This window comes from Aquarana catesbeiana, linkage group LG06 (genome assembly GCF_042186555.1).
Source record: "Aquarana catesbeiana isolate 2022-GZ linkage group LG06, ASM4218655v1, whole genome shotgun sequence".
NCBI lineage: Eukaryota > Metazoa > Chordata > Amphibia > Anura > Ranidae > Aquarana > Aquarana catesbeiana.
The window spans coordinates 46,125,850-46,141,696 of NC_133329.1; the positions used below are offsets into that span (position 1 = coordinate 46,125,850).

General features: G+C 42.3%; 1 protein-coding gene across 1 annotated transcript in view; it reads left to right on the plus strand.

The window, feature by feature from the left end:
• Positions 1-15,847, plus strand: part of LOC141148367 (uncharacterized) — a 636,575-nt gene that overhangs the window by 578,670 nt on the left and 42,058 nt on the right. The window contains exons 17-18 of the mRNA XM_073635776.1: positions 5,784-6,061; positions 6,237-6,365. Of these exons, the coding sequence (XP_073491877.1) occupies positions 5,784-6,061; positions 6,237-6,365 (407 nt within the window). The remainder of the gene's footprint in view (positions 1-5,783; positions 6,062-6,236; positions 6,366-15,847) is intronic.

Here is a 15,847-nt window from a genome sequence, read left to right on the forward strand (position 1 = left end):
AAGAACCATCCTTCTTTAAGGTCTCCCAACAGCGCCCGTTCAGATATCTGGAGACACCATGATACACAAGAGACAGGTTATGCATTCGTGTGGTATCTGCTTTTACTGAAAAAGTCATACAGTATATATTGGTTTAAAGAACAATTAAAAGGGAGGGGCTGATTTACGGTTACATGACTACGAATCAAAACAGGTTTTGTTAATCACTTAATAGAAGATGGATACCTGGACATAAAGGTTGCCTGAGGTTAAAAAAAAACAGATTCCAGGCTTGACCAACAACATAATGAGGGATGTGTTATTATACAAACATTCTTACATACCTATACAGATACATAGCGATAACATACAAGAGGGAATATACAGTTAAGCAAGGCATAATACATTTCAGATGGCGGCATAATTCATATAAATTATTACAATTATTTCAAACGTGACCCCAGTATTGATGGTGGGGCAAACTAGGATGCTGTGCAGGCGCTTGACGTCCTCCTTATCAACCTATGACATCATTGTTTGTTGGGATGCCAGCAGCTGGCCAGCACAGGTTGTAATGCTACACAATAAAAAACTATGGCTTTGTGTAGCAAAAAAAGGCAGGCTTGAGCCACTGCCAGTTTGTTAACAATTTTTGGGCAATTTTCAGCCATTTTGCCAAAGGACCCCTGAAGAACCCAGAAGACACCCCATAGTGCCACGGCATCCTGGTTTAACCCTTTCATGACTAAGCCTATTTTTGACATTTGGTGTTTACAAGTTAAAATCCGTATTTTTTGCTAGAAAATTACTTGGAGCCCCCAAACATTATATATATTTTTTTAGCAGAGAATCTAGAGAATAAAATGGCGATTGTTGCAATATTTTTTATCACACGATATTTGTGCAGCGTTGTTTTAAACGCAAATTTTTGGAAAAAGAGACACGTTCATGAATTTAAAAAAAAAAAACAAACAGTAAAGTTAGCCCAATTTTTTTGTATAATGTGAAAGATAATGTTACGCCGAGTAAATAGATACCAAACATGTCATGTTTTATAATTGGACGCACTCGTGGAATGGCGACAAACTACGGTACCTAAAAATCCCCATAGGCGACGGTTTAAATTTTTTTTACAGTTACCAGGTTAGAGTTAGAGGAGGTCTAGTGCTAGAATTATTGCTCTCGCTCTGACGATCGCGGCGATACCTCACATGTGTGATTTGAACACAGTTTACATATGCGGGCGCGACTTCCGTATGCGTTTTCTTTGCTGCCGCAAGCTCGCGGGGACAGGGGCGCGTTAAAAAAAAAAAAAATTCTTATTTATTTTATTTATTTTTATTTTTATAAAACGTTTTTTTTTAAAAAAAAATTTTGATCACTTTTATTGCTGTCACAAGGAATGTAAACATCCCTTGTGACAGTAATAGGTGGTGACAAGTACTCTTTATGGAGGGATCGGGGGTCTAAAAGACTCCCGATCCCTCCTTTGCACCTCACAGTATTCAGATCGCTGAAAATAGCGATTCTGAATACTGCATATTTTTTTAAAACCGGCGCCATTGGCAGCCGAGTAAACAGGAAGTGACGTCATTTGTGTCCCTTCCACATTTACAATTAGAACAATTACAATTAGAAAATTTACAATTAGAAGGCTGGAACACAGCCGTACACGGCTGCGTTCCAGACTGTCAGCAGCCGCCGGAGGCGGCGGATCATCGATCGGGCCTCCCGGTGGATCGGGAGGCCCGGTAAGAGCGGCGGGAGGGGGGGAACGTCCCCTTCCGCTCCTCCGGTATAATAGCTGAGCGGCTTTTAGCCGCATCAGTTGTTATACATGGATAGCCGATCGCCCGCTCTACAACATGCAGCATCATCCTGATATAACCCCGGAAAGCCAAGTACGCACATCTGCGTACGCTCGGCGGGAAGGGGTTAAAAACGGCTTAGCTACAATATGGTTGCTTGCCAAGGCTTACATTAATGAAACTAACCATAAATTTGATATTAGAAAACCTGAATTCTTTCCAAATATTCATATATGTCTGTTATTTTTTTAATTAAGGTTCTTATTTATTCAATTCAATCCTGTGGACAGTAATGCACCTGATACCCCATCCTACAAGGATACTTACTAAATGCCTTATGTTCTTTATTGCATACAAATACTCTATATAGTATATGCGCATAATGTTTCCACTACGAACCAGGATAATAAGGTTACATCTACAACACTAACTATTGATTATATATTGAATATTTTACTTGCGCATTATTTTTTTACAGTAAGGCCTCATGTACACTGCTGCTGGTAAACAGACATTTAGAAGCAGTTGGGCATTTTTTTTCAGCTGCTCCTGAACTCTCCTCTATGTTATCTTATCAGGACATGTACACAGGGACATTTACAGTCGTTTCTAGGCAGTTAAGTTTAGGGGCTTTTTTGTAACGCAAAAAAAGGGGTCAGAAGCTGAGTTTAGAGGCATTTCAAGTGCCAAATACATATATATATATATATATATATATATATATATATATATATATATATATATATATATATATATATATATATATATATATATATATATATATATATATATATATAATATATATATAATATATATATATATATATATATATATATATATATGTCCAACTAAAGATTTTTTTTCCCTTTCATAACATTTAAATAAGAGATATACAGTATATTATGAGATGTTTTGCAGTTTATTAGACTTCTAAAGCTTCTAAAACGTAACTGCTACATAATATTAATGATAATATGAGGGAAGAGGGTGGGAGGAGTAGTAATTGGTTGTGTGTCATGTGACTAGTCTGTTTGCCAAGCCAGCTGAACTTGCAGTTTTGTATAATTAGTGTAATTTTGTTTTTGAAATTCTTAATAAAAAGAGCTTTAAAAAGCACGGAAACTTTTTGAAGCACCCTTGTACATATGATAACTAAAGTGGAACTTTAGTCAGGAGATTAAGACCCCTTTAACACTGGAGCCGTTTTTCAGGTGCTTTAGTGCTAAAAATAGTGCCTGTAAAGCGCCTGAAAAAAGCCTCAGCTGCAATCCCAGTGTAAAAGCCCGAGTGCTTTCACACCAGGGTGCTGCGCTGGCAGGGCGTCAAAAGTCCTGCAAGCAGCTTGTTTGCAGCGCTTTAGGAGCGGTGAATACACAGCTCCTAAAGCGCTCCTGCCTATTAAAATCAATGGGCAGCAGCGCCGAACCGCCGGCAAAGAACCGCTGCAGCGGCGCTTTGCCAGCGGTTTAAACCCTTTTTCGCCCACTAGCGGGGGTTAAAAGCGCCCTGCTAGCGGCCAAAAAGTGCCGCAAAAATGACGGTAAAGTGCCGCTAAAAATAGCAGCGCTTTCCCGCCGATGCCCAGGTGCTTTCAGTTGGAAAGTGCCCTTAGTCCTTCTAGATCACTTCAAGCTGGTCCCTTTTGCAGGTATAGCTATGCAAAACATTTAAAAAGAAGTATCTACATTTTTTTTTTTAAATCCAATAATACATGGTCTTACCCTGCTCTGCACATACCCAGTTGCTCTTTATTTTTTGGCACTGTGACGAAAATGTAGATGCCGACCTGCTTACAGCCTAAATATTTACTGCTGCTTAGGGGCTCCGGGATCAGCAAGAAGAAAGAGGAACAATGCTGAAGACCTTTTACAGCACACACTTACTTTGGTAGAATAATTATTAATGTGGAATGCATGTTCCTTGCTAAAGAACATTAATTTATTATCAAGGTGTTTATGGATAAAGTTCCGCTTTAATATCAGGAATATGAAATATGAGTTAATCTTAAAATCCCACTGCAACTCTCCCATTGTATCTATAGAAGAGCAGTGTAGCCACCTGTGGACAGCAGCATTGTGAAGAGGGTAGTGTAAGATGGACTAATTGGTTAACAGCTTAAAGCCAAACTCCAGCTAATGCATACGTTTTTCCTTTTTGGGGTAAAAATTTTAATGTTATACTAAAGTCTCGTTTTATTTTTTGCTTAAAAATAACAAACCTGTTATACTTTCCTCCTCTTCACAGTGGTTATGCACAGAGCAGCCTCCTCTTCTCCTCCTCTTCCAGGTCCCACGCCAGCACTCCTGCCCCCCCCCCCCCCCCATCTGTCAAGTGCCCCCAGCAAGCAGCTTGCTCTGGGGGCACTTGAGCCGCTGCACTGTGTGTCCGCTCAGACATTGAGCCATGGTTTGACCCTGTATCTCTCTCTCTCCTCATTGGCTCACTGACTTTGACAGCAGCGTTAGCCAATCGGGAGCAACATCGCTGGATCGAGATTAGGCTCAGGTAAGTGTTAGTGGGGCTGCTGCACACAAGGTTTTTTATCTTCTGCCTTTACAACCACTTTAACTACGGTAAATTAATATAAGTTGACCATTGCAAACACCCCTGTCAGTGTTAATAATTTGTGTCAACCCTCTAACTTCCACCTTTTAGTATACATGTGTATTTTTAGTAGCAATTCTTCTTTATAATCATTTTATGTGTGGGTGTTTTTTTTTTTTGTTTTTTTTTACTTTTCCTCCAGCCCTGATAAAGGGGGATTGAGTGTAATGCTTCAGGCAGTGAACTATGTTGGATTGTGTGGATCACAGCTTTGGAAGTCTATGAATACTATATTCTTAACAGTTAACTTTAAAAGCTATCAGGTAGGAAGACTCAGATAAGTTTGGAAATACAATCGGTTTTATTTAGAGTGGTAATACACAGCCACGACGGGTAGCTTCAGAGGCAACTTAAGCTTAGTAGTACTACACAGGGATAAAGTTTATAGGAAACGTAGATACTTGCAGTGAGTGGATTCCTGGAGATGGGGTCACCCAGTGGCTTCTTGAGAGATGTACTGGTCTCCTATGTGGAAAGGAACAGGTAAGGTTTTCTTCAGGAAATTAAGTAGACTGTGGGTAGGGCAGAGGAGAGTCTCTGACTACTAGAGAAGAAGGGGCTTTGTCCGGCCCAACAAGTGGAAGTTGGAAGGGCTCTGTCCGGCCCAAAAGTGAGGTGAAAGACGGGGCTCTGTCTGGCCCAAAAGAGAGATGATAGTCGGGGCTCTGACCGGCCCAAAGAGATGATGGTAGTCTTCTGTTGGAGATCTTTACCTGGCATCAGGTTCTTAGCACAAACGTCAAGCAAATGGCATCGGCTGTTTAAGTAGGGACAAGGGGAGGAGCCGGGTGATGTCACTGTGACGTCATCAATCTGCGACAGAGTTTGTGGAGATATCAGATCTCCCAGTGGAAAGATAAGAATATTGCAGGAGAAATGTCGGAGCCCCCAGTGGAGGGATAAAGACATTACAGGAGAAATGTCGGAGCCTCCAGTGGAGGGATAAAGACATTACAGGAGAAATGTCGGAGCCTCCAGTGGAGGGATAAAGACATTACAGGAGAGATGTCGGAGCCTCCAGTAGAGGGATAAGGACATTACATGGAGTGGCCCTTTTTAAGTGGGGATTTCCTTTCACTTCCTGTCCCATACTAACAGGAAGTGAGAGTAAATCCTTCCAAAGTGAGGGAAACCCTTGTTACCAGAACTAGTGTCCCTCCTAGTAGGTTCCCTCTCTATTCCTGTTCTGGTCACAACCAAAGCTTGTGATTTGCTTTTTACACTTTTTTTACACTTCTTGTACAGTGTGGTGTACAATACATTATTCAGATTGCTGAACCTTCTATGTTGTTGTACTGCACATTCAAAGCACTAGAAATTTGGTATTTTGTCGTGTTCATTGAACAGGCATATTTATGCTGGTTTAGTGTTTATTATTCTTCATATTCACAGAGCTGAGTGAAGACACATCATGGATCAGATGCGCTCACTTCATAGATGGAAATATGAGTGTGGAAAAGCCAACAAGAATTCTGCCATTTCATGTTGTCCTGGAAAATCCCTCATTTTCAGATTTAGGGGTGTTCTGCTGGAATGCTTTACCAAGTGCGGTGACTAAGCGCATACCAATACATGGCAGAGTGCTTCTTTACTTCAGAGTTATTGGAAAAACATGCGAGGAGTATCAACTTCACCTGTATCTGGTGCCCAGCTTTGCTCCAATAAGTAAGGTAACTTCTACTACTAGTCATTAGGACACCAGGTCTATCGAAGTTTAGTGACTTCTGAAACTTAATTTGCTCTAATTTCCATGCATTATTTAAGTACTTATGGGGGTCAAACAGCTGACATTTTACTACTGGATATGAATACAGAAAACATTGCTTCTTTTATCATCTGATGCAGGATCTTGAAAAGGAGAAGCAGGAAATGGGTTATGTGAAGGTGGATAAACCTCCTAGAACGAGAAGAACTATCTATACTGAAAAAAACTACATTGTGAAAGGGCCAGATGAAGCTCGTATTGATCCCACGGTAATAAATATAAATGGACAAAAAAATATGATATGTTATGAATATTCCGTAAAGAGATGCAGACTGTGTTACAAGTTTTGGCTAGAAGTTTGGGTGGGAATTTGTGCCCATTCAGGCAAAAGAGAATTTGTGGGGACAGATATTCTGCTTCTGATAAAGGTATATTAAATTGTTTTGTAGCTTTCAACACTTTTAGTTAGAACCACTTCTGGGGGAAGAACTTCCACATTTTGACTATTCTAACAGTAAAGAACCCTTTCCTCAATCTGAGGTTAAACCTGAGGTTAAACCTCCTTTCTTCTAAATCGGGCCACGTGTCCTCTTCAGGATATGAATAAACAGTTTGTTACATTTACTGAGGTCACCTTTTGATTATATTTGTATAATATATTCATATACCCTCTTAAATCTTTTTTCGCCAGAGTGAATAACTGTAATCTATGTATTTGATCCTCATAGCTGAGCTCCTTCATTCCCCTCATTAATTGTGTTGCCCTTCATAGAGCTCTTTCTAATTCAACAATGTCTGAGGATTAGTGACCAAAACTGAACTGCATATGCAAGATGAAAGTGAACCAGTGTTTTGTAAAGGGGTAGAATTATTGATTTATCTCTTGAATATATGCTTTTTTTTATTTTTTTAATCAGATAATTTTTATTAGAAAAAGATTTTTTAGTTGCAAATAGCAAATATGTCTGTGGTCACAGTAATCATACAATGTTACATATATAATATAACAGCATGTATTAAGGTAGTATTTATCATGCATAAGAAACCATTGTAAAGTATATTCAACAAGTTGTCTCGAGTGTTTATTTGTGTATCACATTGGGGGTTATTTACTAAAGGTAAATCCACTTTGCACTACAAGTGCAAAGTACACTTGAAATTGCACTGAAAGTGCACTTGGAAGTGCAGTCACTGTAGATCCGAGGGGGACATGCAAGGAGAATAAAAAAAACGCATTTCAGCTTGCACATGATTGGATAATATCAGCAGAGCTTCCCCTCATTTCAGATCTACCCCTCAGATTTACAGCGACTGCACTTCCAAGTGCACTTTCATTGCAATTTCAAGTGTACTTTGCACTTGTAGTTTGCACAATTTCAAGTGCACTTTGCACTTGTAGTTTGCACTTATAGTGCTTATAGTGCAAAGTGGATTTGCCTTTCGTAAATAACCCCCACTGCATCCTCTATGCATCCCTAACCCTATCACCAGACCCCAAAGCCTTGGGGTCTCAGATCAAGTTAAGCGAGGTATTCACCCCTAGCAATGGGGTGTGATCCAGAAACTGTATAAAGCCATTTTCGTGCAATACGTTTTCTGGCAAGAAGTAAGACTCTGAGAATAGCTATATACTCATGTGGGGGTATACAATTCTTCATCCAACCATCCCAACAAACAAAGTTTAGGATCTAATTTAAATTTGAGGTTCCAAATTCTATTAATAGAACCTATTACTTCTGTCCAATATCTAACCAATTTTGGACACCTGCATAGCATGTGAATGAGTGTACCGTTGTGTATTTCACACCTTGGACACAACGGGGAGTCCCTTCTACACCATTTGTCTAAGTTATGGGGAGTGCGATATGTGCAATGTATGATAAAGAGCTGGGTAAGTTTCTGAGTTGAAGAGAGGGACACTTTGAGTAAATTATCCAATATATATATATCCAATATACCTGACCTATGTCCTCTGACAATCTCCACAATGAAAAGACATGGCTTTGGCGACATGGCATATAAAAGACCCATAGAGATGAGATTTGTCCTCTCCTGGTCATGAGGACAATTAGATATTTTAGATTGTGACTAGATGGCATGCCTAAGTTGTAGATATTGAAAAAATAGATGATTCGGCAAATCACATTCCTCTAGTAAAGATTGAAAATCTTTTATGCATGCAACCAGATTGTCATCAATGTTTTAAGGATGCTTATGACAGGGTCAGAGGACTCAGGGTTGCCCAGACTGTGATATGTTGCAATTCAGCAGCCATATAGTAATATGGATTAGGTGCAGCCAGCCCACCCGAATACTTTGATTCCCGAAGAGTCTCCAATTTAATACGGGAAGTTTGCTTCCTCCATATTAACGCACAAAATATAGTGTTGCATTTTTTTAAAATATGAATAGGAATCCATATGGGAGCATTATGGAGTGCATATAAGAGCTGTGGACTTCAGATCATCTTGATCAAATTACATCGCCCCACTACCGACAGTGGTAATTTAATCCAGCTAGCTGTTTTTTGTTGGAATTTGCGAATTAGGGGGTCAGTATTGAGCCTAACGTTTAAGTCTAGGCTGGGGTGTATGACTATTCCGAAGTAGCCAAACCTGTCTACTATCTTGATCTGTGTTGCCACGTGTGGTAAAGGGGAGTTAATAGGATCTAATGGCAGGAGGGTGGACTTGTCCCAATTTATTTTGTAACCCGAAGAAGGATCCAAACCTTTTGTATTAGTTCCATGAGGTTTGTCAAGGAGTCTGAATTGTCGCCCAGGCAGAGAAAAGCATCATCGGCATACAATGCCAATTAGTCCTCCACATCACCTCTTCTAAATCCCTTAATATTAGGGTTCCCTCTAATGGCAGCTGCCAAGGGTTCAATTGCCAGGGCAAATAATAGCGGAGACAAAGGGCAGCCCTGTCTCGTCCCTCTATACAGTTCAAAGGAAGGGGATAAGGTATTGTTTATCCTGATGCGTGCTACTGGTGCCTTATATAACAATTTAATCCAAGAGATGAAGACCTGACCAAGGTTAAATTTCTCCAACACTTGCCATAAGTAGTCACATGCTATCAAACCCTTTGGCAGCTTCCAGTGATAGTATGGCTCTATTGCCTTGATTATCCGTAGGAACTTGCATATTTAAATATGATTTACGTAAATTTTTAGCCGTGGATCTATTGGGTATGAACCCAGATTGATCCTGATGGATAATTTTAGCTATAATCTTTGTGAGTCTCATGGCAAGAACTTTAGAAAGTAATTTCAAATCGTCAAAAGCAAGATGGGCCTATAGGATTTGGGTTTTTCAGGATCCTCCCTGGCTTCAACAAAACAACCACCACCACCTCATACATGGATGGATGATGGCAGAGAGCCCCGCTCCTGTGCATCCAAAATAGTTTTAAGTAATTCTGGCAAAAGTACTGTATATACTCGAGTATAAGTCGTTCCGAGTATAAGTCGAGGCCCTAATTTACCACCAAAAAATGGGAAAAACGTATTGACTCGAGTATAAGACGAGGGTGAGAAATGCACAGCTACTGTAAATGGAAAAGAGGGTCAACAATGCCCATTTGCAGCATCAATGTGCCAATTTGCATGCCTCACTGTGCCCATTTGCAGCCATAGGTCCCCTGAACTTCAAACTCGGTAGTTAAGGGTTCCTAGATGCCCCCTAGCTGCAGCAAAAATTTGGGGTCTCTGAACCCAAAGGGTCCCGAAATGACATTGCTGCAGATGGACACAATTGACCGAATTTGGGGCCCCATATGTCGGGGCCACTTAGTGCTAAGAACCCCAAATTTGGTGTGCAAACCCAGTGGAACTAGCAGCATAAAATTTTCAAAGCTGGGGTTCCTAGCACCAAGTGGCCCTGAGATATGGGGCCCCAAATTCGGTTCAGAAAATGTCAAGCACTTTTCTGCAGCAGAGAATTACATCTTCCGAACCGGGTTTGGGACCCCCTATCTCGGGGCCACTTAGTGCTAGGAACTTCAGCTTTGGATATGTTGTGGTACCAGTTCCACTGGGTTTGCACTCCAAATTTGGGGTTCCTAGCACCAAGTGGCCCTGAGATACGGGGCCCCAAAATCGATTCGGAAAATGACATTTTTTGCTGCAGAAAAGTGCTTGACTCGAGTATAAGTCGAGGGGGGCACTTTCAGCACAAAAAAATGTGCTGAAAAATTCGACTTATACTCGAGTATGTACGGTATATCCCCAGAGTTCTATTGGGAGTTCATCATTTCCCGGTGCTTTAGAGTTGGGAAATGTGTCTAGCGCAACTTGTAGCTCCTCCAGAGTAATGGGTGCATTCAATTGTTTATCTGTCCCTTCAAGGTGTGGAAGTTGAATGCCGTCAGGGAACCCAAATGGTTCATCTACAGCATATGACACTTTTGAGGAATAAGCATCCTCAAAAAAGAGCAAAACCCTTGCATAATAGAGGGTGTATCTGTTTCAACCTGGGTTGGTGACACAGCAATTCTATGTACAATAGACGGTGGCTGCTGTTATCTGGCTATCATGGATAACCTGTCCAGTTTTCTCCCTCTCTTCAAAACACGTTTGGGAGGTAAAAAACCTTTTATTTTCAGCCTGCTGATGCTGTACAGTGCGGTAAAACCGCTGCGCCTCTGCCCATTTCCTCTCATTATCTGCAGTAGGGGCCTGTAAAAATTCCTGTTCTGCCGCATTACTAGCATCCAAAGCCCTTCATCTATTGGTTTTAATACAAGATATCTCTTGAATGCATAAGCATCAAACAAAAGCTTAAGGCATCCCACATAACAATTGAAGTGGTCGAGTGTCTGTTATCGGTTAAAAAATTCCTAAGCTGTATTTGCATATGTTCTGTAGTAGTAAATAGGGAAAGCCAAAAAAGGGTTTAGTTTCCAATGAACAGGCAGCCTGTTAGTATTCAGTACCAGGGATAATAGGATGGGTGAATGGTCAGAGAGGCCTCTGGTAAGATAGGTAACTTTGGGTGTAAAAGAGAACGCTGTGCCCAGGGGCGTGACTAGAAATCACAGGGCCCCATAGCAAAATTTTGTATGGGCCAACCCCCCTGCAAACAGCGCCCCCCCACAAAAAAAAAAATGAACTAATGCCATTGAACAGATTACCACACTCATGTGGCACAGTACCCAGGCAACAGCTTATAATAATTTCACAATTACGGTAATTTAACAAAAATTTGCCAATAAAATCTACAGGTTACATTCAGTACATTATAGTGTAAGTAAAAAAAGCAAAAAAGTTTTTTTCAAGTTTTGCACCCCCACAGCTAACGCTCCAGGGCTTGTGGGCAAAAGGCCCTTGTCCCCATCTGCACGGGGACAAGGTGCTTTTCCAGGCACTGTGCAAAATGGATAACAGTCTCCCACTCCCTTCCTACCTTCTGTTCAGACTCCAGAGCCTCCTCATGTGCCGAAAACTATGTCCCTTCACAGGCGCGCTTGAGCCTTCTGCCCCGCCCACTCTGCTCTTTGCTTCTGCCTCCTGCTGTATGCGGCTGCGTGTGTCGGGACACGGCCGGACTCACGGGGCCTGGGAGGCTTAACAGTAAACTTACATTCCTCATCCTCACCGGGACACTTTGCGGCAAAGCTCGGCACTGCGAAAAATGGGCGTGATTTAATCATAATATTGGCCGTGGCTTAAAGGGGTGTGGTTAGAGTCTGAGATGAACGAGGGATGGAGGGAGAAACAAAGGAAGAAAGAGAGAGAGAGGAAGGAAAAAAGAGGAATGGATGGACAGCAGGCCCAGATCCTACACCACAATAGAAATATTTTATTCCAGAAAGTTTAACAATAAGCAGATAAAGATACTCCAAACACCTGGTGTTAGCGCTTCAATCATCCAGGCACCATGGTTGTTATGGTGTCAGGGTGATTGAAGCGCATTATTTCTATTATTACATTTGTAATATAAAATGAAATACTTCAACTCACCATAATTCAGAATCAGTGGGAGCCCCGAGCCATGTCGCCTGCCACCAAATGCCATCAGGTGTCCTCAGCGGAGTGTTTCCTTACATCTAAGTTGTCACTGTCCCCAGCCAGTGGAGTGCTTCCTTACATCTCAGGTGTCACTGTCCCCAGCCATCAGAGTGCTTCCTTACATCTCAGGTCCCCCCCCATTGGAGCCCTTCAGTATCCCAGCAGCGGTGTCTCCACCGCCATTACTGAAGGCCGAGGGGGAACAAAATAGAGACGGAGCCAGCTGGCTACAATAGAAATTGAGCTGCGGCACCACCCACCCCCACCCCTTTTCACAACAGGTCACAGATGACAGACAGACCGGGGTGGGTGACGCCACAGCTCTATTCCTATTGTAGCCACTCGGCAGGCTCCCTTCTCATTTCTAACTCGTCTGGTCTTCTGGAAAATGGCGGCCGGTGGAGACACTATCTCCGCCGGCGGCGGGTGGGAAAAAAAACGTGAAAAAAGGTGATATCTATTGGCAACTATGACCGGCCGTACTGGGCTGCGGGCCCCATAGCGCCCACATGGGTCGCTATGGCGGTAGTTCCGCCACTGGCTGTGCCTAATGCAAGATCAATACGAGAAAGGGCAGAATGAGTATACCGTATGAGAATACCGTGTGACACGAAAATTGTGCTTGAAAAGGGAACTTTCATGCCAGAGATCAGTTAGTCAAATCTCCATTAAATATTGGGCAAAAGCAGTATGCGCCCTAGGGCCTTGTGGACAAAATTTCTGAAATGCATCCAAAGACGTGTCAAGTACATTATTGAAGTCACCAAATACAAATACTGGGTATGCATAGAATGATACTGCACTGGATATTTTGAGTTATGTAGCAGAATAGTAGTATCCGAGGTTAAATGAGTCTCTTGTAAGCATATCATAGTGAGTGTGTGATGGGCAATAAAAGTTAAAATCTTTTATGTCTATGACATAAAAAAAAGTATCGGTATCGGCAAGTACGTGAAAAAAAGTATTGGTACTTGTACTCGGTCTTAAAAGTGGTATTGGGACAACCCTAATGCCCTGTACACACGAGCGGAAATTCCGGCAGCAAAAGTCCGATGTGAGCTTTTGGTTGGAAATTCTGACCTTGTGTATGCTCCATCGGACTTTTGCTGGCGGAATTTCCGCCAACAGAAGATTGAGAGCAGGTTCTCTATTTTTCCGAAGAAAAAAGTTCCGATCGTCTGTGGCAATTCTGACGCGCAAAATTCCTACGCATGCTCCGAAACAATTTTGACGCATGCTTGGAAGCATTGAACTTCATTTTCTTGGCTCGTCGTAGTGTTGTATGTCACTGTGTTCTTGACAGTAGAAAGTTCAAAGAACTTTTGTGTGACCGTGTGTATGCAAGTCAAGCTTGAGCGGAATTCCGTCGGAAAAACCATCCAAGATTTTTCTGATGGAAATTCCACTCGTGTGTACAGGGCATAATAGAAACCGTTGTGCCTTGTATTTCCATATTAGGAGTCTGTCTGGCCAGCCTAAAAAAAAAATGTCTCTATCCTTGTAGTGGAGAAGTTTTAACAAGAACGGTCTTGCATTGCCCCCTGGTGGCAGAGCCTGGGATAGCACTCTATGAGCTCTCTCCACAGTGAAGAAAGGAGTGAGATTATTTCTGCCAAAAGTGTCAGCCATTTTTCAATAAAATCAACGGTTTTTAACTTCAGCTTTTTCAGACATACCTACACTGCGAATATTGTTATGTCTCAGTCTGTTTTCCATATCTTCAACTCTATCTGCAGTATCAGTTGCTTTAGCTGATATAATACGGACATCCTGAACAAGTGGCAGTAGTTCATCCTCCACTGTACTTATTCTGCGCTCCAAAGCAGTGGCCCTCGCCCTGATTTTTTGCATATCATGCCTGATGTGCAGTACATCTTCATTCATACTTTTAACTTTCATTGAGAGGTCTGTGAGGGAAGAGCCATACCCTGTTTCCCTGAAAATAGACCTAGCGTGATTGTCGGTGATGGCTGCAATATAAGCCCTACCCCCCCCCCCCCAAATAAGCCCTACCCTGTTTCCCCGAAAATTAGCCCTACCCTGAAAATAAGACATACAAGGACTTGAACTAGGGCTTATTTGGGGGGTAGGGCTTATATTGCAGCCATCACTGACAATCACGCTAGGTCTTATTTTCGGGGAAACAGGGTAGGTATGTACTGCATTAGGAATTTCTTGCAGAGTGGGTTCTCTGCTTACAGTGTCAGAGGGGCCAGGTGTGGCATGTTTAGGGGAAGAATGAATACTCACTGCAATCTCATCAAATTCAGCCACCATGTGCTCAGATGCATGCCGAGTAGTGCTTGCAGATGATAGGTAAGAAGATTCCTGAGCCTCTTGCACACGATGGAGCTGAGAGGGCTGTTGCAGAGGTCTATTTTTGCCCAAATTTGTGCATATTTCTCTAGCTTGGAAGCAGCCCATGTTTTGTCTGTCTTTTTCGGCGCGATGTGTCAGCGGGGAGCCGCCATGTTGGTTAGTCTGTTCGGCGGGCATGCTGCTCTCTCTCCTCCTTGTTGTTCTCGGCTGAGGGAATGGATCACTGGTGACGGATGTAGAAGTGTCCCCTCACCAGGATAATGTGCAGGATTCTGCCGGAGCTGATGTGAGACACGTTTGCTCACCTGAATGGTCAAGCCACGCATGTATGCCCCTTTTACTGCATGGGAGTATTTGCTAGCTTTGTGAGCTGCTACTTGGTATTGCATGCTATTGGTAAGTCTGTGAACTACTTGCACCCCCAGATCCTTTTCCATCTCTGATTCTCCTAGGGGAGCCCTCCTAATGTGTATTGTGGCACTCAAGTGCATAACTCTACATTTCTCCATAATGAACTTTATGTGCCATGTAGCTGCCCAACCCCCTATTTTGTCAAGGTCTTCCTGTAATTGTGCCACATCCTGTGCAGAAATTATTTCTTGGTGAAATTTCGTATCATTAGCAAACACTGAAATCAAGCTTTTGATTCCAACCTCTATATCATTAAAGTGGAATTCCAGCTTCACCCTAACTGCTCCTGAAACAAAATGTCCTCTCTCCCCTCCTAACACCTATGCTTACAAACCTGTGTAAGAAAGATGTATATACTTGCCTATTTTCGGGCCGCTCCAGTGTGGTCACATTATTTGACTTCCCTGTGTCAGCCAGCATGAGTACAGGGAAAGGAGGGAGCACAAACAATGGATGGGCCATTGAAGCCTATGGGTGATGTCACCACTCCCTTCTCCCAGACATAACCAGCTGTTGTCTGAGCGCACTCTCCTCTCCCCTGCAACCACTGCTGATTGACTATGTAATACAGGAAGTCCCCGAGTTACGAACACATTAGGGACTGTAGGTTTGTTCGTAAGTCGAAGTTGTAAATCGCAACACTGCATTTGTAAGTGTAACGTCTGCCTGTGCTTAGATGTGGGATGTTCCAGGTGCTTGTTATGTTATCTGAGGCTCTTCTGGCCATGCAGTACATGCAGTACTGCAGTATGGGATGTGTCTGGAGGTATCCAGGACCAGCATGGAGCACAAGTGGCCGGCATTTGAGGCCGTTCGTAAGTAGGTGTGGTTTATAACTCGGGTGTTCGTAACTCGGGGACTGCCTGTACTAGCAACTCTCATATTTCTAGCTTAGATTTGGTATATTCATTTATCACTATGGACTTGATTATGCAACTAGCTTCCTATCCATATACATGCAATTTCATCTACTAATTCCAAATGTGCTCAGTAGTGTTGAGGTCAGGGC